Genomic DNA, 23,157 nt, shown 5'->3' with positions numbered 1-23,157 from the left:
GCATAAAAAAAAAATAAATATACCACCTAACATATCTTCCTGAAGCTCTTCAGACTGTTCTTGGTTTTCTTCATCTTTAGAAGTATCTGTCAGTCTTCTGTAAAAGCAAGATTCCCGAAGCACTACTTTATTAAGCAGCTTCTTGACCTACAACACAGCCATGGAAAGAAATAAGTGTTACACAATACACAGCCATCATATTTACTTAAACAAGAATGTTCTAACTTGGAAAACTTAGAGAAACTGCACAGCTTTTTGAACTTAATATACTGGGGCTTAAAATGCAAACAAGGCGAAAAAAAGACGAAACAGGATTTTGAGACAAAAGCTACATAGACAATATGGGCGTACTGAGAGCTGCAAACTTCCCCTTTTCACTCTGAGACAATTTACAAAGATTAAACTAATATTTCATTGTAAATATGTGGTGGCTACATAAACATCAGAGATCAGGTATGTAAGCAAAGCCTCCAGAGGCTGAACTGCAGCTGTTCCCCTAACAACACTGCTGTAACATTTTCAGTGTTCCCATGCCACACAAGACCTGAGCGCGGGACAGGTGCAGTCCAAGGGTGTACAGGATCTCCTCCATGTCCTTCTCCAGCAGGTATCCACAGTGACTTTGGTCAAAGTAAACAAAAGCCATCAGGAGATCCCTGTTAACTGTCACCATCTGGGTCTTGTCTTTCTCCTACATAAAATCCATTAGGGGATCATCAGGCAGTTAAAATATCATTTCCTCATCATCTACTTAAAAATACATAAACTTCTCAGCTAACAAGTTATTTCTCTGTTCATTTTATCATTGCTTTCTGTCCAGTAATTAATATTACAAGCATTTACCTACTCAGATCACATATAACCGAACTATTTAAGACTGGTAATCTTTCAAATATTTAAAAGAAATATAACACAATGGACAGGAATATCTGGGAGAGACTTTCCTTTTGTTCATGTTAATCTGTAACAAAATTATACAATAGGAAATGTCCCTTTTCCCCTTAATCATTTACTGAACAGCTGTTTCCAAAGTGAAAAACAGGTCTTACAGTAAAAATCAAGCTAAGCTGTAATTAGGACACATCTAACAAGGCCTAGAAAGTTGTTAAGAAAGGTGTTCATTACTTTATCTTTAGACGCCCTCTCTTTACAGTGTCTATTGCCCTCTCTTCTGTCCTCCCGTTTGTTCAGTTCCTCTTCATCCCGGTCTGGAAAACAGAAGGAAAATTCAACATACTCACAGCAAATGGTTATGTAACCATCACCTCAAAACACATGTGGCTACTAAAAAAGTCCACATAACCCCCCCAAACATCTGAAATGTATTTCCCTGAAAAATAATTGAATAAAAAAGGCATTGAAGTGAGCCCTGTTAAATCCTCTTTTTTCTCTAGTCTCATTGTAACATAAGCCATTTATAATTTTCCTCCCTGTGTTTCTTTCACACACAGGACAGAAGAGCTGAAACAAATGCTAACGAGGCCAAAGTGAGTTCTGCCAACATCACCATCTACTTAAGTGGTTTGCAGAAAATTACCTCAATTCTCCCTAATGAGCCTTGGCAGAGCCTGCACTCAGCCATGGTTATTCCAAACTCAGTATTATTTACCCTCAAATATTTTATATGACAACCTCCCCCCAAACTATCTCATTAAAAGCAAGTGTTTGTACTCATGTCAAGAGTGAGACGTTACTGTCCCTACGAGTTAGATTCTCCAGGAAGTTACAGATCACATCACTTCTTAGATGTGAATGAGAAATGGCAGGTTTTTTGTTTCAAGGTGGACAGTACAGTAAAACTAAACTGGGAGAGAGAAAGAGGGATATGACAACTGCTGGGATGGATTATGACATGCAGCTCTGTACCTTATGTGCAAGTCTTGGGTCAGAGAATCACATGCCAAGTTCAGCTTTAAGCTCACCTTTTTTGTGAGGAAAACTTTGGAAAAAACTGCGTATCACAACACTTGGCTAATTTTACTGACCCTTCACTGAGAATCAACCGCTTTCTCCTGCACCTTCATGGTTTGTTGGAGTTTCTCAGCAACTCTGACTGGGAATGGCATAAGGACAGATTATGGGAAGCAGTAGCACTTGTACAGAACACAAAAGCTCAGGGCACTCTCCCAGACAGATTATAAGCAAATTGGAGTTATTTTGGAAACCATAGATCAGCACCAATTTTTTAAAGCTGGTGCAGTACTCTGCCAAAAATACAACTGCAAATGCTGGGACTGCAGTACCTACACAGTTCAAACCCACATCTCTAGCAAAGACTCTCCACAGAAGAGCAACTACCCCAAAGTACAAACCAAAAAGCACACACGATGTCTTACATGGGCTATTGCAGCTCCCTGGAGACAGGAGAGCTCTCCAGACCCTTCCCCTATTTCTTCAGGCAAACACAACTCCACCCAAACAGCACCCCACACTACACTCTGTCCTAGCAAAGCCAGGATGACATTCCAGAACTGAGGAGTAGGAAGTTAGGCACGTAAAAGTGGCTTGGTTTTTCAGAGGTGCTGAATACTCACATCTCCTACTGACTTCAATGGGAGTTGCGAGTGGTCTGCATTCTGAAAAAAATAAAACCACTTCTATATGCATGCCTCACTCAGAGCACCACAGCTACTTCACATCAACTGTGTTCACACAATGCCTTGCACAAAGGTACTTACATCTGATGTGGAACTTGTCCGAGTTACTAAAACAGAATTAGTCTAATAATGCAATTTTCAATTGTCTACTTCCAGTGCGTTCTCCAGCTTCAAAGAACATAATCAGTGGCAATAAAAACAAAGTTTCTGAAAGTCACAAAATTCATAGTTCAAGATACCTTCATCTTCGTCTTCAGCATCCTCTGCCTCCATCGGATCATATTCTTCTTGATTATTGTCATCTTCAGTTTCTTCTTCATCTTTAGAATCATCTTTCCTTTTATCTTCCCTCTGTAATAAAAGGTCCAAAAAATTAATCTGGTCAGCATCAAAAACCAGCCAAATAAAAAACCTCACTGCCAGTCATCCCAAACTCGCATTTGATTAGTCACTTAAGAACACAGATATCAATCTGTGGGATACAGCTGAATGTTAAAATGCTCCCAATACACGTCTAAAACTTTCATATTACTGAATATGATTGAAGAACATTCAAATAGAACAAGATGTCAATTCAATTAACTAACACTACAAGAGCTGAGTTTTCAAAAGCAATAATGTAAAATTCAAATAGAAACAGTTTAGGATTGATCCAGACAGGATAGATATGAGCCAACCGCAGACCTTCTTTTCATCTCTGTCTTCTTTTTTATCTTTATCATCTCCAGATTTTCTTCTCTTAGGCTTTGGCTCATCTGTTTCATCATCTTTTTCTTCTTTTTTTTCTTTTCTCTCATCTTTTTTGCTTTTTTTGTCTTTTTTGTCCTCTCTCTCTGGGAGAGAAATCAGTGCTTTGTAAATTCTGACACCAAAATCTCTCTGAAGCATTTCATTGAAGAGTTCTGCAAACAATGACACCTGCACATAAAAAAAAGAATGAAAAGAGAACTGACAAGAAGTTTTAAAACACGTGTTAAAAATGTCTATATTTTTGATAAAACAGCTACGAGGTGCCATCTTAGCAACTTTCACCATGTCAGAATTTCATGTAATGTCACATTTCTTACAAACTCCATTCCATGTGTGAAAAACTTTGCCTTCCTTTTGGATATCAGGCAGCGACTACACTGCTATTGTAAGCCATGTACCAAAGACTGGGTTTTGCACAAAGAAACTAAACTCACTTTAGTTTTATTCTGCCATGCCCTCAGAAACTTTTACAATTCACAACACTCCAAAGAAACAAGAACGGCTGACTGTAAGGAGCTGAGTTACCTCAAAGGAGTGTTCTTTATTATCCTCTAATCTGTAGTCCAGGAGGACACTGAGGGACATGATGCTGCAGTCGAACTTGCCGCTCTTGGCTGCCCAGTTGGGGTGCACGATGATGGCCGGCTCGTCGGGCAGGATGTAGCGCCTCTCCCGCCGCTGACGTTCCAGCTCTTCCTGGCGTTTCCTCTCCTCTTCCTGGCAGGGGGCAAAACCGCATTACACAACATATTCCAAAGCTGGAAGGTTCAGCCTGGACATTACAGAGCTGTACTGCGCAGTAAGCTGTTGATTCCTTGCACGGGAAGAGAAAGGCTTCATACGCCATCTGCCCAAAGACACTCAACACAGCTTGAAGAGGCACCAGATGACAATTTACTCAACTCTCGATTATGGGAAATGCAATCTATACAGATACCACTGATGCAAATGAAACAGGAGGTTACAAAAGGTAAAATGCCACCAGCTTACTGATGGCAAGAGAGAAACACTGAAGTGTCCCGAATACAGCAGTCACAGCAGAGCTCGTGCTTTTTAAAAAGCCAGCACAATCGAAGCTTCCCTCCACTGTTAAAGAAAGCTGTGGCAAGAAACCCCAAGCTGGATGAAACACATCCAAGCTGTGGGAGAAGGCAGCAGCAGCTGACAGAATTAGCAAGCATGTGGCCCTTGCTCCCTCAGCAAGGTTTTCAGAGATAGAACCTTTCCCATCAGCCCATATTGCTCAGCAGGTAACACACAGAAAGGCAGTTTAAAAGCAACTACTGCACAACACTCTGCAGACACTTCTGTCCCTTCTCTGTGGTTGAGCTTTGGCCTTACTGCACAGATCTTGTTTATCCTTGTGGAACAGCAAAACAGACTAAGCCATACTGCAACTACCAAGTGCCAAACCGAGAAACTTCAGCACACAGTAAGCTTATCCAAAAACAAAAATGAAAGCTTCCTAATAAAAGAAAACAAACCCAAGAAAACCATCAGCCATGTGAAGAAACTGGATTGTTTGAGGCGCAGAAGCCAGTACAACTAAGCAGCTGCTTTTCATGTAGGTTTCAGAAGTTAAGATCTTGTCAAGTCTGTTCACTTGTTCTTGAGTGTGGTTTTTCTCAGGAGTCTAGGATTTATTTCTCCTTATATTTAAGGTCTAACATTAATTTAAACACCCTAAGTTTAGTTGCACATTTCAGGTGACAGGGCTGATATAAAGAAATTCAAACTGGCCAAGACTTTTTTTCCAATTCAGCAGCTCAAGTTACAGCAAGAGTTCCCAGTGCAGTTATCCAAGAACTACAAAATCCCAGCACAACTAAGTACATTCAACAAATACAAATTCCTGTACTTTTTTTACTTATATATATTTATACCAATTTTTAATATATTTTATGTGTACTTAAGAAGACCTAAACCAAGTACGTCCAAATCCTAACCTCTTTGTCATCTTCAGATTTCCTATCCTCCTCCTCTTCCTCTTCTTTCTCAGACTTCTCCAGCTCCTTTTGCTCCTCTTTTTGTTCCTCTACTTTGAGTTGCTTTGTCAGTCGAGCGATGAGCTGAGATTTCAGTCCTTTAGAGCTCAGGGTTCGACTCTCTAACTCCTTGCGAAGGTCATTTACCTGGGGAATATCAAGCAGTGACATTACAAAACATGTGATTAGCAGAGAAAGTAAAAATTAACAGCACTGAAAAGTCAACTGTATTTTTTAAATATGCCCTGAAAAACACTAATATTTACTGATATGAGAAACATATTACATTTAAAGTGATGTTTTCCTCCAAGAACTCCTTTCTGAGGAATCTTTCTCAGAGGCAGGGAGAGGATTTTACTACAGTAAAATAGTTTATTATTCCTTTTGAGGAAACTTTTTATTATGTCTCCTGACATACATTTTTGTACAATTATTGCTTTTTTAAATGAACATCAAAGTACATTAGACCCCCCATTTTTTAATGCAAGCAGTAATCTGGCTGATTCCTGCAGAACTTCCTTTTTCCAATTAAGGTATCATACATGATATCCTTTAATTGTACAAAGTTCAGAAGATATTCAATTAGCTGTATTCACTAATTAAAATTACTGAAGTTTTTTTTCTTGGTTACAGGTACAGTTGTATTTCAGGTCATGTCTTAGAAGTGAAAATGCACCATGGAATCAAATTTTAAGAAGTGTTTGTTACCTTCATTGTTTTTGGATCCAGTTTAGACCAGTGCGTAGGCGTAGAGATCTCCTTAGCTTCCCCATCATCCTTTTCCTCTTCATCCTGACAAATAAAATTTAGAAATTATCATTCAGAAAGCTTGAAAGCATCTCAGTTATTTTTTAAATTCTGTTGCTGATCTGTGCAAGGTCACAACTGTTTCAGACAGTCTTCTCCTAAAGTTATTATTTCGACAAGTTCACACACACATTCTACCACTTTATAAATGATCACAGTGCCACTCAGCCAATACAAGCCAGATCTGTGGAACACAAAAGGGTGATAAGCAACACCACAAAGAATATTGGGGTTACACAGACACTGCTGGTCTCCAGTAACCACACAGTGTGTGATCTTCCCCCAGCTTTTTAAATCCCCCAAATTACTCTTGGTTCAGTCAGACCTTCCCTTATTCCAAGATGTTGATCAGCCACATGGCCTGAAATTCAGATGTTTCAGACTAGTGCTTGTTCAGTTTCAAATATCACAATTAGAACTGGCCACAAGAGAGAATTTAGAAATTTTAGAAAATGGCAAAATGTTTAAAGACAGCTATTCATAAACTGCATCTCACTCAAAAACTGGTCCCAGATTCCAGCAACTACGTCTACAATAAAAAATGTTCTGCGCATCGTAAGCACAATTTAATTCCGCTTGTGGTATCAGCACACACATTTAAAGTTAGTGAACTAGCTGAAATAAAAATAAAAACCAACATTCACTACACTGCTGAAAGCTGGTTTACCAGTCATTGTTACCAGTTATGTTCCTCCTGTGTATGTGTGTGGTGTAGCATGTGGTGTGCATTTTGTGCCTGTGTTCCTGTGCCTGTGAGAAGCAGAAATAGAAAAAGGGATTAGCGTTCAGTGCCTGTTCTCCATCAGCCTCCTTGCGTTCACCCTGAAGCTTCTCGACCAGCTGCTGCTTGTATCCTCGGGAGAGGGTTTCCCACTCTGAGCGGGTGGGAAGGCAATGCCAAACATCCGGGAAAAATAAAACCACTGTCTCCACATGAGCTGGAACCGTACGCCCCTTGTGGGTCTCCTCAGGGCGATGGTAGCGAATCTCTGCAAAACGGTACCTGTTGCAAGGGAAGAAGCATGTTGGAAAAAAAATTCTACAATACATTTTAAAGAGCCTAGATCACTTGTAGCACATCAAGTAAAGAAACTTTGCTGCAAGACCTTGGAAGTTTATCTAAAGAAAAAAATTATGGAAGCCATATTTTCTCTTTTGGCACACTTGTAAAAACGGATCGCAACGGACAAGGAGGAAAACCAACAAAATGCTTTTTGTACAACTTGGTGTTTAGCACATGTAGGTTTTATGTGCAAAGAGAAGTTGTTGAGGCACTTTAAATTTAGCATACAATAGAATTTCCTGGTATTAGTACGACTAAAATGAGTGTTAACACAGGACAGAAACTCATCAAGAGAAAATATGGCTGTGTAACGAGCGGCTATTTATTTATAACAAAAGAACAATGAAATGAAGTTCTCTTGACGATCCTCTCCAGCTATGTACAAAATGAAAAATATTTTCAACGCACATTCATTAAAAAAATTACAATATAACATGTCAAAATAAATCCAGAGTTTTTAATTAGTTCTTAATGCAGTAATCAGCACAGTTGGCACCAATCAAGCTTATTACCAAACAGAAACATCCTTTGAGTAGTTTACCTGAACTACCAAGAGCAGTTGACAAAGAAAAAAAGTTTTCCCAGCTTTTTTTTGCCTTTTTTTTTTTTTTTTTTAACTCCTTGTAACAGACAAGTATTTCTACATGCCCTTGGCTTTGCAGTGCAGTACTTACCATTGCGTGCACACACTTAAGTCAATCCCTGTCAGAGCCTTGCAACAACGAATAGCCGTCTTTATCAGCACCGAGGGGTCCTTTTCTGGGTCAGGTCCATCCAGTGATGGGGACCAGTGTCCTCCAATAGCCATAGCTTCATCTTTGCCTTTCATACCCACTAAAAACTAGACAAAAAGAGTCTTCTGAATGTTCCCCTGCCAGGGGTAAAAAGTCATTTTCCCAAAGTGCAAAGAGTATTTCATAGCACACACACTCTGAAATCCGTGAGTAAACTGTCACATTATTTTGAAATCTGAAAATGAAAATCAGTCAAGAAAGAGTTCAGTTATTTTTTTCCACAGATTTTTTCAGCAATGGAATAGGTTTAAAACATCATCACTCATTCTTGCTTTCAAGATTTTCCATCAGGTTAATTTATTGGTACAGGCTTGATCTTTTGCAACTAAAAGTTTTCTAATACAAAAGACAGATACTAATTTAAATAGTGTTTTAATTCAGATACACGTTTATGGATGTGCCTGCTTAAAAGTGATAAAGAAAAACTACAAAAGCTGAGACCACAAGAGCATTGTATCTGTAAACTGAAGTATTCCCACTTTCTAGAAGATAGAATTTAAGTGGAAAACAAGTCTGTGTTCCTGAAACACCACAGCACTTACAGGTTGTTCAGTTCAACAATAGTTAAGTTTCACTTAACACAAGGGTTGCTTAACTGTTGCTTCATGTGTATTCTCTTCACAGCTGAGCCCTTCAAGAACAACTAAGTGCTTGTAAAAAACAGTCAAAAAAGTTAATTGTTTGAGTTTAATTAAGTTGAACAAAGCAGTAAATACGAAGCTACTCTAAACTGGAAAAAGAACTGACATATAAACTAAGTCTCTTCAGAGAAACAAGCCATCAGTCAGCTGCCTACAAGCTCCTCTTTTATTGTCAAACATTGTAAAGCTCTATAACCAACCTTTATTGCCAAAAGTGTCTGGCATTGAAGCATATTTACCTTTACAAGTCTAGCAGGATGCTGAAATCCATCCCGAAGTTCTTGAGGATCTTCGGCCAGAGCACAGGACTTGTGATAGAGATCCTCCATGCTGGGACTGGCCATCAGCATCACCTGTGAAATCACATCAGCCTTGGTACACAATGACCACAACTTGCGAGCACACCGAGCAAAATCTGACAAGGCTGCTTTGTACCCTAAGCAGGTTATATGATGGACTAGGATGCTCTTTCTCAGTTACTGACTATATTTTGAAGCTTAACCTTCTGGAAGACAACTCTTGCTCTGCACAATTAGATTGAAAAAATAGTATGTCTGTTACTTGGGACATGGCTTTAAAGTTTTTCTACACAGAAAGGAACTAGGTTAAGTCTTTCAGAAATACAGAGGTTAAAGGCAGTTGTACCTAAACCTATCTATAACAGGTAATACTTCTTAAACAGATTGACCTAGACATCTCAGACCTATTTTCATGAAAGGTATTCTGAATGGAACAGGTTTTAGGAAAAAGTTTTGATACTGGGGTCTTTTATACATGGTTACAGTCCTTGATGTATTTTGACATTCAGATAATCCCAATCTACTTTAAAGAAAGTAATAAATATTGAGAGGGAGAAGGAAAGGAGGGAAGGAGGGTAACAAAGGAAGTACCACTAAAGACAGTAACACAAACTGACCAGAAAGTACATTTAAGGGGAAAAAAAAAAGGGCTCTATTAACTATTCAGAATGCATTGTCTAAGAAAGCATTCAGAGATCTACCAGGAGTTGGCTTTCTTTCCTATAATCAGATCACTGCTACTGGGTGCAGAGAATGGAAGAGCCCTCACTAAACACAAGATTTAGGACAAACAAACTGAATTTCAGTCGGGATTCTTCAAGCTCTACATACCAGGTTTTTACTGAAAAGTTTAAAACGCCGTGTTTTGTTTAAAGAGCTGCAGGATATTTTCAGTACAGTTGTACTCCCTTTTGCACCCTGTTGATCAAAAGCATTTCTGGTGAACAGCCACAGCAGCGGAGCCCCGTACAAACCTTGGCACTGTACAGGTGATCAGCGTCGGGTGGATCAAGGACAGCCGTGTTCTTGTCTATAGGATCCACTTCTCTGTGCATTACGTAGAAATTACAGTAGTTTCCCAGCTGAAATGGTCTAGACATAGGAAAAGCATCCACCCATGTGAACTGAGCATCAAAGAAATCACTTGGGATGTACAAGTTCTGGTAGCGCCTCCTCAGCTCCATCATATCACAGCTCCGGCTGGAACGAACAGCATTGGTTGGAAGACACAGCAATAAAGCAACCATTAACAAAGCACATAATTAAGGGTGTAATAATTGCAGATACAACCGCTGTATATTTGATACTGCATATAAAAAATCTGAAGAGCACTATACTGAAGTTAAGAGTGTCATGGATTAAATTTAAAAACAAGTAATTACTCAACACTCTTCCAATTAAGGTGACTGTGTGTTAAGGAATATTTATTAAACAGGGTTAGAAAGCTATTTTGCAAAAGCATTCAAAAATAACACAGAATCTCAATCAAGTTTATCCAACAAGGTTCTCAGCCATCACATATCTGATCTTTCTTTAAAGTCAAATCCATCATTTACCTCCCACTACCCACGTGTGCTGACACAGTGATCTGTGCCCACGATTAAAGGAGATGTGGGTAAACATTTGGCACTTGGAACATACCAGTCCAAGGAGAACTTGGAGAACTGGACTGTGTAGCGAGGGACGACACGCCGGGGTCTCCGAGGGGACCTCTCCCTCTCCCGCCGGGGTGACCTCTCCCTGGAGCGCTTCCTCTGGGGGGATCTCTCCCGGGATCTGCGGCGCTCTCGCTCTCTCTCACGACTTAAAAAATGCACACAAGAGACAAGGAGTTTCGCGTGCTGGTAACACAGAATGGTTTCTAGCACAAGGGGAGCCAGACCTGTCAGAGGTGGCTCACAAAAAGGAGAGAAGTTTCAGTACAGTCTCTCTACAAGAGACATGGATTACAGAATCCCTTCATTTCAGACAGGTAAGAACTCTTCCCTAGTATCTGACATAAAGCCCCTTGTGTGTCTCACTGGCTCAGTCTGAAGCCACTCAGCTCTGGTGAGGACAGGTCTTTATGGAATGCTTTGATCACAGCCTAGTCTACACACCTCCTGTCGTCTTTCCGGTTTGGCATTGGGTCTCCACCTCGGTCATTCCTCCCAGAAAATCGGGATGGGGGGTCAAGTCTTCGAGCTGGTTGAGGCTGTGAAACCAGACGAACTGGGGGCTGTAACAAACCACCTGAAACAAAAATGTACAGGATCAGTACAGAACTATCTACACTTTGCAAATATGGCTGTTTTATACCTGTTGCACTTGTGTACATTTTCTAAACTAACTCTAGAGTCAAATAAGTCTAATTATTAATACCTACTCAAAAAAGCTCAAGACTCAAGCTTTTCTTCACTGCTGCAAACTGAGACTTTAAGCCAGTGACACTGGCTTAAAAGCATCTTCTTAAGATGGAAGCTAATATAACCTAAGCACACAGAAGCTATCACAGTAAATAGCCTTTTCTTGGAAAAGTAAATTAAGACAGATATACTACTTACTCACTGAACTGAAGAAAACCTAAATCTTATTTATTTTTGAGGCTATTCATTGGTAAAAACAACTGGCATCCTGGAAAGTTATTCCTAAATCCATATATTATACTGCTACATCAATCCCTCAGCACATACTTTTGCTGTCTTAAGACATTTAATCAACTTATTTAAAAGGAGCAAACGTTACTAAACACTAATGAACAAACAGGACTAATTAGACCATAGAAAACATTTATCCAAAACAATTCTGCTTAGGTGATAGCTTAGGATCTTCTACCCTTGCTTTTACTGTGGGTAAGGCAGGTCTTAATATTATCTTATAATCAATTCTATTTCTGATTCCTCAGCTACTCGAAGTTCAAGAGACCCCACAATCACTTTTGTTTGAGGTTTGCCATGTTAGGCAGTTTCTTCTCTCAAATGCCAACCTGGCTAACTGACATAAATAAACAAAGAAATAGTAGTTTTAGTAATACAACTGTGTGAAACCTGATTTTGCTGAACACTGCAGAAAATGCTGAAGGATTACACTGCTATTAATACTTTCAACGAATAAAAGTTACATTGACTTTGCTTTCAGATTATGAAATCTTAACATGAGCAGGAGTCCATGGGGATTTCACTAACCAGGTGATTCCTGACAAGCCTTGCACACAGCTGCAGAAGACATATTCAATCTGAAAATTTTACAGAGTCCCCTCCATACTATTTCAGCCTTCTGACTAACAACCAACCACCACACACGAAGCACAAGAGTCACCCCCACAAAACGTGTGCATTGGAGAAGCACCTTTCTGCTGCGGCTGCTGCAGCAGTGGCTGAGGCTGTGTCTGCAGCAGAGGTGTGATGGAAGCTGCTGATATCTGTGCCTGCAGCAGGGACTGTGGCTGTGGCTGAGCCTGGACCCCAAATGTCTGCTGTGCAATGGGCTGAAGGACGGCCGGGGGTGTCTTCAGCAGCGGCTGGGCTTGGGTCTGGTTCTGGCAGCACAACAGAGACGAGTCATGAGCGAGCTTAAACCAGAGTCAGTCACTGCAGGTGACCCTGGGTAACCCCACGTACCTGATTTGGAAGTGTCTGTACCCTTTGTGCATTCCATTTGAATGGCATGTTAGGATTGTAAGTAGCTTCTACCAAAACTCTGTCACCCACCTGAGGTGTCTTTCCCTTAACAGCACTGCAAACATTACAGAAAGAGAGAGCCTTATTTAGCTAGTTTTACATTTGCAGGTTATATTTAAAGCTGGGAGAAAGTAGACAAAGTTTATTAAAAAAAGCTTATTGGAAGAGCATCTACCCCCAAATTCAGCAGAAGTTAATAATTCCCTGTCTTTGGCCCAAAAGCAAAAGTTACCCAAACAGCACTGAGTTAAGACAGGCAGGTAGCAAGTTTTATGTTTTTAATCGTCCACAAATTCTGCAGTTACCTACTAGAAGGAGGAGTCTCCCAGCTCTGGTGTTTGTATTAAAAAGATTCAAAAACTGACGTGAAGTAACCCAGACCCAGCACCTCTGAACCTCTCTGCCCATCTGACTTTCATCGTTGAAAAGAAAACAACACACCCACCACTGGCACATCAGTGGAGTCCCAGAATTAGAGTGCAATCTTCTAAACCTCTGATTTAGCGAGGGTGTCAGAGTGCTGCAGGCAAGTACGTACAGCTTACCTAAGCTGGAAAAAGACATCTTCATCCACAAAGCCAAAAGTATCATGCAGTTTAGTGACCACCCCAGTGAAGACACGCTGCTTCTGTGGCTGTGTCTGCTGCTGGCTGGAGCGAGGAGCTGGGTAGGACACAGTGATCTGGGCCGCGGGCTGCGGCGTCGACAGGCTCAGGCTGGTCGGGAGCGCGACCGCTGGCTGCAACAAACACAGCAACCCATAAATCCTGCACCCACCAGGAACAGGCCCTCTAGCCACAGACACAGGAGTTTAGAAGGACTCTACAAATTATTCTGAAAGGAGATTTTCAGAAGGTGGAAGGTTTTTGGGTTTTTTTGTTGGGTCGTTGGTTTGTTTTTTTGGGTTTTTTTCAAGATAACATTTTTCCTACTTTGAATGAAGACTGGCTTTGTTTATCCTTCTCTCCCCAAAATATGCACACTGTCCAGAAAAAAGACATGAAGACTGCATCACTGTTTACAGGCAACCCATATGGTGGGCCTGAAGAGATGAATTCCTGACTTTGCCAGGAATACACACTTAGAGATCATTCTGCATTTCCATCCCAACCATAGTGTTAAATTCAGCCCTTCCCTGACTCACAAATTCCAGTGCCTGCCTTCTTACAAAAGCAGAACACAGTAAGATAATGAAATCAAGTCAATGATTTTGACATTTTTTTTTTATAGCCTGTTTAAAAGTTCAAGTCAAACAGAACCAGAGCAACTCATAGTCTGTTTAAATGGCTGCATGTTTTAAACCCATCAAGCTCAGCAAAATTCTTTTGAAACCTCTCTGTATGTATACTGTTAACATGAAAAAGTTAAATTCCTTCACAAAGAAGAGAAAGATTTTCCCTGTAGGTTACCTAAGTGCAGAACAACTGGACACTTGAAGTTCAAACAAAAAAAAATATTTAAAATATAATCAACAAACATATTCCCTTCGAGGTTAAGGAAAAGTGGTTGCTATTAATTTTTGAAACCAAGGTTATGCATATTTTAACATCTGGATCAAATAAACCTGTACCAACAAAATGTCCATTCATATTAGTTCATTTTACAGTTTAAAGTACCCAAGATGTCACAAATTTGCACTCTTGCATTATCTGTGTTTGGGGATGAAGACCAAACAATAAAACCAAACTAACCTGAGTTAAAAGGGTCTGCTGAGGTTGCTGCAACTTAAAATAAATAAAGTTATAAATTAATTTTATATGTTTAAGGAAATTGTACAATTTTACCTCCTCTGTACAAGTAAGAGTTTTTGCTTAACCTGAGTCAGTTAATAGTCCTTTGGGGTTTGGTCATTTCAGCAGTTTGCATATGCATAAACTGTGCTCATGGGGTTAATTTTAAAACTGTATAATCCAGGTTTATTCAGCGAGCAGAAATGCTAGATTTTTTGGAAGTCAAAGTTAATAGCAATACCAAAAAAAGTTTTGGCACTTGAAGACGTTTAGGTCTATAATTTCCATGTCCTTTTATTCTTTTGCAAAATCCTGTTAAGTTTGAAGACCATAAAAAAAACCCAAAACGTACAAAGGAACCTTTTCTGGACAGCATCTTTCCAGCAGTTAAAATATACGGCCCTGTTTAGAGCAAAGTTAAGCAGGTAACATGTACACATAGAATAGAACATATTTTTTAAAATTCCTTTTTGCATGAAGGTAGGCAGGTTTCCATTCTGGATAGGTCTTTCCAAGTTTATGAACTTCAAGTTCTCTTTTACTACAAAAAATATTACTTCAGTTTCTTTAACAACTTCCCATACGAGGATGCTTTCAGAGACAAATCCTACAAGACACACGACCAACATTATTTTTAAAGTTATTTGTGATGTACACAGTAAGAATCAGACAAACCTGTTGCTGTACACTATAGAGAGTCTGCTGAGGTTGTGAATATTGCTGAAACAGATAAAAGCAAAATATCTCATAAACAGGAGTATTATCACCTCAATAATATCAAACACAAGTTATCTGCTTAGCAAGTTTTAGAAACTATTAACAATTAACAACTCTAATACAAAACATAACTAATAACTGCCAACATGTATAATTTTCATAACAAATACTCTGAGCCTTTAGAGGGGACTCTGATGTCCTCTTTCTAGCTAAAGTGTGCAATTTCTGTTAAGTCTGACACTTAGACAGTATCTAGGGCAAAGTATGAAATCATGCAAAATGCTATTAAGGATATATATAGTGAGGGAAGATACTTGAGATTCTCAGTTTAGATGCAGCAAAACTCCTTCTCCCAAAAGGCTTTCCAAAGCTGAAAGTCAGCACCTGCACAGCCAAAATTCCCCCCTTCACAGACTAATACAACTACTGGTAGCTCTAAACCCACAGTCCCACTGTTGTTTAAACTGGTTTGCACTGCAATGTTCCCCATTTCTCATTCTCCTTTTCTCCCGGGTACTTTAGCTTTCCAAAGCCTCTGGTTTACACAATCCCAGAGTGTTTGCTGTTGATCTGTGCTTACCTGCTGCAGGGCAGCTGCTGCAGCCGCAGCCTGTTGCTGGAGAGCAGCTGTTTGGGTGAGCTGGTAGTTGGTGGGGGTCTGTGTGGTCAGACCTGCCGCTGCCAGTGCCGTCTGCTGGGTGTAGATGGTTGGAGAGGCACCCAGCAGCGAGGGCTGCTGCACTCCTAGGGCAGCTGCAAAGGAACACACACACTCAGCACTTGGAGCAGCCTCACCTGGCCCAGGTTCCCAACAGCCACATGACAGGACATGGTCCTGTACTCCTGAGTCAAGCTCGAGAAACAGACAAATTAAAATTCAAGATAAAGGATCACATCTCACTAGTTTCTCTTTTAAGTTCACTTACCAACAACAAACCACAGCAGAGGCACAGAGAATTCAGTTTCCTTCTCTGGAGCTGCTCATGATTATATAGCTCTAGCAGTTGTCATCCCCCCTGCACCCACCCCCACACGCCCCCCCCATATTCTTCCCTGAACATATTCAGCTTCTGGATGAGCCAAATGAGGATGCTGATCTGTTCTGTAAATTAATTCATTTCTTTCTATCTGAAGGCAAGAGAAATCTTTACTGTAACAGCAGCTGTGAAACAGAGGCTTATGGAACGTGTGCTCTGAAACCACACAAGGCTTCACTTCACTCAGTGCTGGCTCTGTCCCCGTGAGCTGGGTGTCGGACAAGTGGGGGCTGGTGGGGAAGGAACAGCCTTGGAACAACAGGGAGTTTAATCAGGGACCAAGTCAAGCTCTCTCCAGCTCTTACTAGGAAGGGCTTGTGCTGCCCAGACTCAAAACTGCCTGGAAGGAAGGATTAGTTTATTTTACTGTCATACCAGCTTTAATTCACCACAGAACATGAGGAAATCATGAGGAGCAGCTATTCACGGGGTATTCTTCTGAACCAGGTATGCTTAAGACTTACAGATGGAACTTTCAGGGGACAAAGAGCTTTGCAAAATGCAAATCTGAGCGGAAAACTACAAACATACCTGAAAACCTGCTCCCTTTTTTGCAGGACTTCTAAACAAAGTTATTGGCAGCTGCATGATCGAATATCACTTCATCAAGCTATCAGTTTAGTGCACATGTTTAAATAAATCCACAGAGAAACTTGGCAGGAAAACACACTGCTAGCAAAAACAGGTGAGCCGACCATCCTCAAACTGCGGAACATTCAAGAGGAACAGGGTTTCTTTCTCTTTCAAAGCCATTAAAGAGACACAATTAAATGAAGAGCAGGTTTACAGTATTCCTGCAGAGCTGGCGCTCCACACTGTTCTCACTGATGTGAAGTGAAGCTGTAAGTCCTGACCCAGGGACGCAGTAAGGCTTTGGTTGTAGCTGGTGATCCATCACCATAACACACACAAAAATGCTGTACACAACTCAACAGCTTCTGAAAAATGCAATCCTTCCCACCACGCTGCTTCTTCCAGCAGAGCACAGTCTTTAGAAAGCAAGTGGATGGCACTGATCACCTTACAGTTTTGGAATGAAACATGGAAGAAATATAAGCAAGTGACAATAATCACTATGATCAGTATCAAATTTTGTCATGTAACTATTCCAGGAAGTAATACTATTTTAAAAGTGAAATCAAGCATTCTTCAATGTACAGCATTTCATGATTTTTTTCCCCTGGAAAATTCCAATATTTGCATTTCTTTAGAAGTCAGCAAACAAAATCTGAAGCTTCTTTCATGACAGACCCTACATTTTCTTGATCTTCTTGCCTCCTGCTTCAATCATCAGCTTCAATTTGAATGCGCACTTTTGACCATCCAGAAGCACACTCTCATCTGGAACACATTTTAAACAGACTTTAAACATAATTCAGAATGCTGCTGCATCCTGGGACAACTCTCCCTTCTCTTGGCTGCATTACTTTGCTGGCTCACTTGAGGCAAATAACCAATGTGTTCATCTTTCTCCTCTTCTTGCCACATGCTGAGCAGAAATCCCATTAGTGCAGAACCTCACTCCACGCTGTCACCTCTGTATCTCTGTGGCTGTGCCAGCCACTGTCTCTCAGTCTAATGTTCTGTTCTAATGTTCCAGTGCAGGGGGATGGAGTTGAGAAGCATTATCAAAAACAAGTTTCACATGTTTTCTCCTACTTTTTGTACCAGGGGTACCCACAAAAATGGTTACTCCCAAACCCAGATCTCAGGGTTATTCATCTCTTCAGTTTCACTACAGTAACTTTCCTTTAGAATAACCCATAATTACCTCATGCAATTCTCAGCTCACTCTAAGACCCTTAGCCCATTTTGTCAACTAAGGAAAAACAAGAAAAAACTTTTTTGCCATCTCTACTGTCACTTTTTGAGCATTTAATATTAACTGGGTACCTGTCATCTACAACACTGCACATCAACTTACTAAGAAAGGGCAAAGATGAAAGACTGCCAAGATCCCCTCAAAGGGCAACACCTGTAGTAACAAGTTTTTCAGAGCTGTATCATGTTCCTACTGCTTTGCCCTGAAGTATTCCAGTTTAACGGGACTACCTTTCGTCTGTGTACTCATCTCAGTCAAACAGGCTCCAATTAATTAGGCAACTGAGTTTGCATTACTAGTTTAAAGAAAAAAAAAGAAAAAAGAAAAAGGGAAAAATTACACAGAAAAACAAGAGACAGAGAATGAATCCCAGACTGAGTATGGAACTGACATCTGACTGCCATATTACTATTACTGGCAACAAGCACGTGCAGTGACAAACAATAGATTCTCAGGATTCGTAATGATCCAGTTAAGTGGTGATGGAGATGTTTTCCTTCAAACATAGTCCAAACAACTTCCCAACACTGCATGGCACAGCCAGAGAAAGGGCTTGGACAGAAACAGGAATCCCAGGCTGCAGCTCAAGCATCTTTTTAGGTAAGACATTTCTGTTGTAACAAGCACAAAGATAATATTTAGTAGTCCCTCTTTCTCCTTCTAAAATCCAGAGATCTTTTAAAATTAGGCAAACATCTTCAAAGTATGTAGCTACATCTGTCTCCTTGGTAAGTGACATAGATTTATTAGAGCTGCAGTGAAGGAGTACCCTGTGCAGGGCTCTGCACACTTCTCACAGTTGTCAGACATCATGAGAGTGGGTCCTTGGCTGTTCAAGTTTCTTCCAGCTTAACAAATTCGCAGTACAAACACCACACAACCTACTCCCAAAATACTCTTTTCATCAGGCACACACTAGAAACTGGGCTCAGAGTATTTGTCATGGGACATCTGTTTACAGCAAGTCAGCAAACTGTGCATCAGCTACTCTTCCTTAGGGGCTTGAGATCCACCACAGGTTTGTCCTGTTCTCACACTTGCCACCAGCAGTAACAGGATACTGAGCAACAGGCGCTTCAGCTTCCACCAGCTGCACCCTTCTTCACCCCAGCACAATGAAGTTGTGATACAGCAAAGGCAACACCCCTGATCAGCCACAACACAGCACAGCTGGGGCTCCCCTGCTCTGCAGGTCTGTAAAAACAAGCTTTTCATCACAACCCTGAGAACAGCACACGGTAAGCACTGCCACACAAACCAAAGCTGTGCCAAAACCAAATGCCTGAGAGAAGAGGAGGGGGTTCTCCTTTGCAGGCGTTTCAGGAGTTTGCACAGCATTATGTAAGTTAAAGTCATTTTCTGTAGTAGGCGCGACTTAAGTTATGATTTAATTTATGCTTTAACAATGCTTAACCAGCATGGCGGGGGCTTTATTCTGGTTTTAGCCATGTGATGCACCAACCCATGAGAGGAGGAGTAGAGAAACTGGCTGTGTTCCATGTAGGAGTTTCTCTTTGCACATCACTCTCTGCTGGCTCCTGGAATTGCCCATCTCCCTTCTAACACCACGGGCACAGACAGGAATGAGTGAGCTCTCCTAAGTGGATCTCAGAACCCTTCATTACACAGCACGTCACCCTACAACTACCTTAGAATGTCACACCTCAATAATTAAGAGCTTTAACTCATTTAGTTACTTCTTCACCAGGGATGGTCAAGACAGCATCTACATCAGCAATACAAAAAAATCCACCAAAAAAACCCCAAACTAAAAAAACCATAACCCCCCAACCCTGAAATTATCTTTTTGCAATGATCAAACTGGGTTTATAACACCATCACTCACCACATTTGCCAGCTTAGGAAGAGCCTCTACATCATGTTGCTTGTGTTATAAAAATAAAGCTCTCTTTCCCTCATACCCAAACACCTCCATGCTTTGGAGAAGGAACCTGACACTTAGATAAAAACAGCTGGCTTGTATAAATACATGTAACACCTCTGGCCAAACCTCTGAAAAGATATAAACATTTGGTAACTATGTTTTTTTTAAATGAGTTTACAAACACTGGGATTCACAAGGGTAAACCAATATGCTCAATTTCTTGGGTGCAGACAGGAGTGAGCAGCAGTACTCTGGATTATAAATCACAATCACAACTAGCAATAAAAAAGGCAGGGGAACAAGTATGTACTAAAACAGGAGCCAGGCTGTAGAATCCCAGGGACTGGATTTAGCAGTGCAGACAGAGAAGAAAGGATGCAGACACAGGTACAGGAAAGGACTTGCAGCAAAGGACATGGGCAGCTAAAGGCCTTCAAGGGATACTGGAGATAAGACACTACAGCCTGAAGAGGACACTGGGAACGTGAAGGAATGTGGGACTAGCACAGGAAGAAGCCAAAAGTGCAACCAAATGTTAGGTCTTTAATGGCTCTCATGTTTGAGTCAGGTGCTGCCGGATCAGATGAACAGCTAAAAATCCCTGGAGATATGTCCTCACTGAGCAGGTGAAAAATCTCACAGCAACCAAGGTTGACCAGTTCTACCCCAGCTACATTTTGCAATTCATTTAATCTAAGGAGGCTCTGGAGTAAGCTGGCCAAGGGCAGAGCCACAGGCACAAGACAATTGATAAGAAGTTGATGTACACTCCATCCCCCTCTCCTCCAGGGCCCTCTCCTGGTCCTCCCTCATCGAGCTGTAGGATGACTGCCAGCTGCTCTCCTTGGCAGGCTTTGTGCAGCTTTCCCTCTGAGACAGGACCTGGAGCTGGCCCTCCATCTCCCACCCCTGTTTTGGATACATTAGCTGTCACACCAGCCAGCACATTGAGAACAGCCCAGCTCTGACTGCTCCAGTGTCTCACGCAGCCACACAGGAGAACCAAAAGCAAAGTCTGTCTCTCCCATGTTCCCAATGCCAACCCTTTCCAGCTGCTAAGGAATTTCTTACAGGAGATGGTGCCATTTGGATAAGGGAAGTGTGAGCTGTTCAGAGAAACAGTGAAAAACTGCCTGTGAGCAGCTGGTTAGGTACAGCAACAGTTTAGGTAGGGAACAGGGCAGAATGGGCTTGGAGGAACAGCAAAAGGCACACTGGGACACAGCAGGGTGAAACACATGGGGGGTGGTCATTCCCTGAGGATACAGTGTCATTGGATCAGTGACCAATGGAAAAACTAGCGAGAGAGGATTCGCTTTGGCAAAGAAAACAGAGCCAGGAGAAAGATGTATTCTTCCTACCCCAGACATGTACCTCCAAGGAATGCCGAGCATTCCCAACCTTTGCCAGGCTCCCAGACAGAAACCCAGGGACAAAGGAGGTGTGACACTGAACTTCATATCAAATCAGAGCAACTGCACAAACCGTACAACCCTTTAGCAAGGCTGCTCTTCAACAAGGCACTGCCTCCCATCCCAGGTTCACTGAAGCCTTTGCACATCACACAATGTAACTGCAATATTTCATTAAGAAACAATTTGCACTCGAGAAGAGCAAAAGGCACTCCAGAACTGGAAGTGGAAGCACCAAAATTCATCATGCAGCAAGCTTCACATTCTTGCCTCAAAATCTTTTGTGCCACAAGGCAACACGGAAAATGAAAATGAAGCCAGCTGAGTTCTTAAACACAGTAGCCTGCGATTAGGCTTTTAGCTAAATCCAAGGAAACTCTCTCTCATTATTAGGGCAATGCATTTGGTTATAGGGATCCTTAAGTTCTAATTTAGTGTTAAAAAACCCTCAACCTCCTCAACCAAGTAGGAAATTTCAGAGAACTTTCCACTATGTGAAGTAGGTCCAAAATATTAACAAATGCAAAATAATTTGCAAAAGTTGATATAGGCTGCCCTGGAAATGAAAGTGAGACAGCACTTAAAAAATCTGTAGTGCCTTATTAGTGCTGTTATTATTTAACCTACAGAGATGTAATCCGATAAAAGGTAATTTAATTTACACATCTTGGGATATGAGTAACTTAATATGTTGTTTACTGTCCAAATCCATACAAATTCACCCGGGATTTCACTTATCACCCCTTAAAAAAACCTAACAACAAACAAAATCAACAGCCAGTATTAAGTAATGACCTTTAAAGCCTCTACGGTGGGGAAAAAACCCCCAACTTTAACCATTTAAGCAGGCTTTAAATACGTTAGTTAGCATGGTGCCGCTGGTAAGTGCACAGCCAACCCTGGAATCTCCAAATCTCCTGGACGTCAGGGTTCAAACAGTGAGAGATATAAACTGACCTGGCTGAGACACCGCGGTGGCAGTAAACTGAGTAGCCCAGGGGGGATTCTTCTGTCCTCCAAACTGAGCCATGGTGGAAGGCAGGATCTCCCGGGGTCTATCTCCTGTAACTGCAATCTAGTGAAAGAGAGCACAGCTGCAGTCTTTGAAAAAAACACCGCCGGGTTACTTTAATTCTGAGCCACAGGAAAAAAAACTCCAAACAAAAAAAATAATAGACAGGAAAAGAAACAAAAAGCGTGGAAATACCAGCCTTACGCCCCTAAAACCTGGCGGGCAACATGCGCCACGTGCGGGAAACACAGAAAGCTGTGAGACAAGTTATTTTACTTTCTTAAGGCACGACCTCCATCCCCCTCGTCTTAACAATGGGACTAACGCTATTTAAACGCAAAGATGCGTTTCCGTGTCAAAGGGCGCTAAGGGAAAAGTGACTCTGCAGGATCTCTCCGAGCACACACTTCACATCCCGTTACTCTCAGTCCCCGGGCCGCGCTCGGCTGCGGCGGGGCCGCGCCGCCAGCGCTCCCGCACGGAGCGGGCCGGGCCGCTCCGGCCGCACGGGAGACACGACCGGGCCGGGCCGCTCCGGCCGCACGGGAGACACGACCGGCCCGGGCCCCCGTCCCGCCGCCTCAGCCCCCGCTCCCCGCCCGCCTGCGCCGGGAGCGCTCTGGGCCGCCCGCGGCCGCGTGCCCGGGAGAAAGGCACGAGCAGGGAGCTGCCGCGCGGGAACCGGGGCCTCCCCGCCCCTTCCTCCTCCTTCTCCTCTCCCCCCCCCCCCCGCCGCTGCCGCCGCTGCCACCGCCGCCTCGGCCGGCGATGCGGGCCCGCGCCCCCTGTGCCGGTGCCGGCCCCGGTGCCGCCCCCGCCCGGCCCTGCCGCGGTACCTGCGCGGGGCCGCGCCGCCATCGCCGCCCGCGCGCTCCGCCCGCTCCGCGCAGGCGCCGCCGCCCCGCGCGCGTCACCGCCCTGCGACCGCGCGCGCCCGGCCCTGCCGC

At 42.2% G+C, this 23,157-nt stretch overlaps 1 protein-coding gene, 1 long non-coding RNA gene and 1 other non-coding gene across 5 annotated transcripts in view; 1 reads left to right on the top strand and 2 right to left on the bottom strand.

The window, feature by feature from the left end:
• Window positions 1-2,695, top strand: part of LOC116789947 — a 29,234-nt gene extending 26,539 nt beyond the window's left edge. Inside the window, exon 4 of the long non-coding RNA XR_004358201.1 lies at window positions 1,452-2,695. This is a non-coding gene — a long non-coding RNA (uncharacterized LOC116789947). The remainder of the gene's footprint in view (window positions 1-1,451) is intronic.
• The window catches only part of CCAR1 (cell division cycle and apoptosis regulator 1), a 26,339-nt gene extending 3,232 nt beyond the window's left edge, over window positions 1-23,107 (bottom strand). The window contains exons 1-23 of one of the 3 annotated variants that reach the window (XM_032694300.1): window positions 23,047-23,094; window positions 22,156-22,273; window positions 15,623-15,795; window positions 15,001-15,045; window positions 14,287-14,319; window positions 13,141-13,334; window positions 12,536-12,650; window positions 12,264-12,453; window positions 11,036-11,168; window positions 10,578-10,739; window positions 9,911-10,136; window positions 8,877-8,990; window positions 7,877-8,043; window positions 6,932-7,142; window positions 6,041-6,124; window positions 5,294-5,479; window positions 3,873-4,064; window positions 3,282-3,515; window positions 2,837-2,948; window positions 2,535-2,576; window positions 1,126-1,208; window positions 545-691; window positions 27-147 (exon numbers count right to left, since the gene is read on the bottom strand). In XM_032694300.1, coding sequence (XP_032550191.1) covers window positions 27-147; window positions 545-691; window positions 1,126-1,208; window positions 2,535-2,576; window positions 2,837-2,948; window positions 3,282-3,515; window positions 3,873-4,064; window positions 5,294-5,479; window positions 6,041-6,124; window positions 6,932-7,142; window positions 7,877-8,043; window positions 8,877-8,990; window positions 9,911-10,136; window positions 10,578-10,739; window positions 11,036-11,168; window positions 12,264-12,453; window positions 12,536-12,650; window positions 13,141-13,334; window positions 14,287-14,319; window positions 15,001-15,045; window positions 15,623-15,795; window positions 22,156-22,228 — 3,037 coding nt within the window. In that variant the 5' untranslated portion in view covers window positions 22,229-22,273; window positions 23,047-23,094. Of the gene's footprint in view, window positions 1-26; window positions 148-544; window positions 692-1,125; window positions 1,209-2,534; window positions 2,577-2,836; window positions 2,949-3,281; window positions 3,516-3,872; window positions 4,065-5,293; window positions 5,480-6,040; window positions 6,125-6,931; window positions 7,143-7,876; window positions 8,044-8,876; window positions 8,991-9,910; window positions 10,137-10,577; window positions 10,740-11,035; window positions 11,169-12,263; window positions 12,454-12,535; window positions 12,651-13,140; window positions 13,335-14,286; window positions 14,320-15,000; window positions 15,046-15,622; window positions 15,796-22,155; window positions 22,274-23,046 lie in introns of all 3 variants that reach the window. The other 2 variants (XM_032694301.1, XM_032694302.1) reach the window with 2 other exon arrangements.
• Window positions 8,197-8,260, bottom strand: LOC116790631. Its single transcript, XR_004358432.1, has one exon. It is a non-coding gene; the product is annotated as a small nucleolar RNA SNORD98 (small nucleolar RNA).
• Window positions 23,108-23,157: the final 50 nt, after the last annotated feature.

Source organism: Chiroxiphia lanceolata, chromosome 8 (genome assembly GCF_009829145.1).
Source record: "Chiroxiphia lanceolata isolate bChiLan1 chromosome 8, bChiLan1.pri, whole genome shotgun sequence".
NCBI lineage: Eukaryota > Metazoa > Chordata > Aves > Passeriformes > Pipridae > Chiroxiphia > Chiroxiphia lanceolata.
The sequence above is the reverse complement of the archived record's forward strand: the minus strand, read 5'-3'. Positions and strand labels throughout refer to the sequence as shown.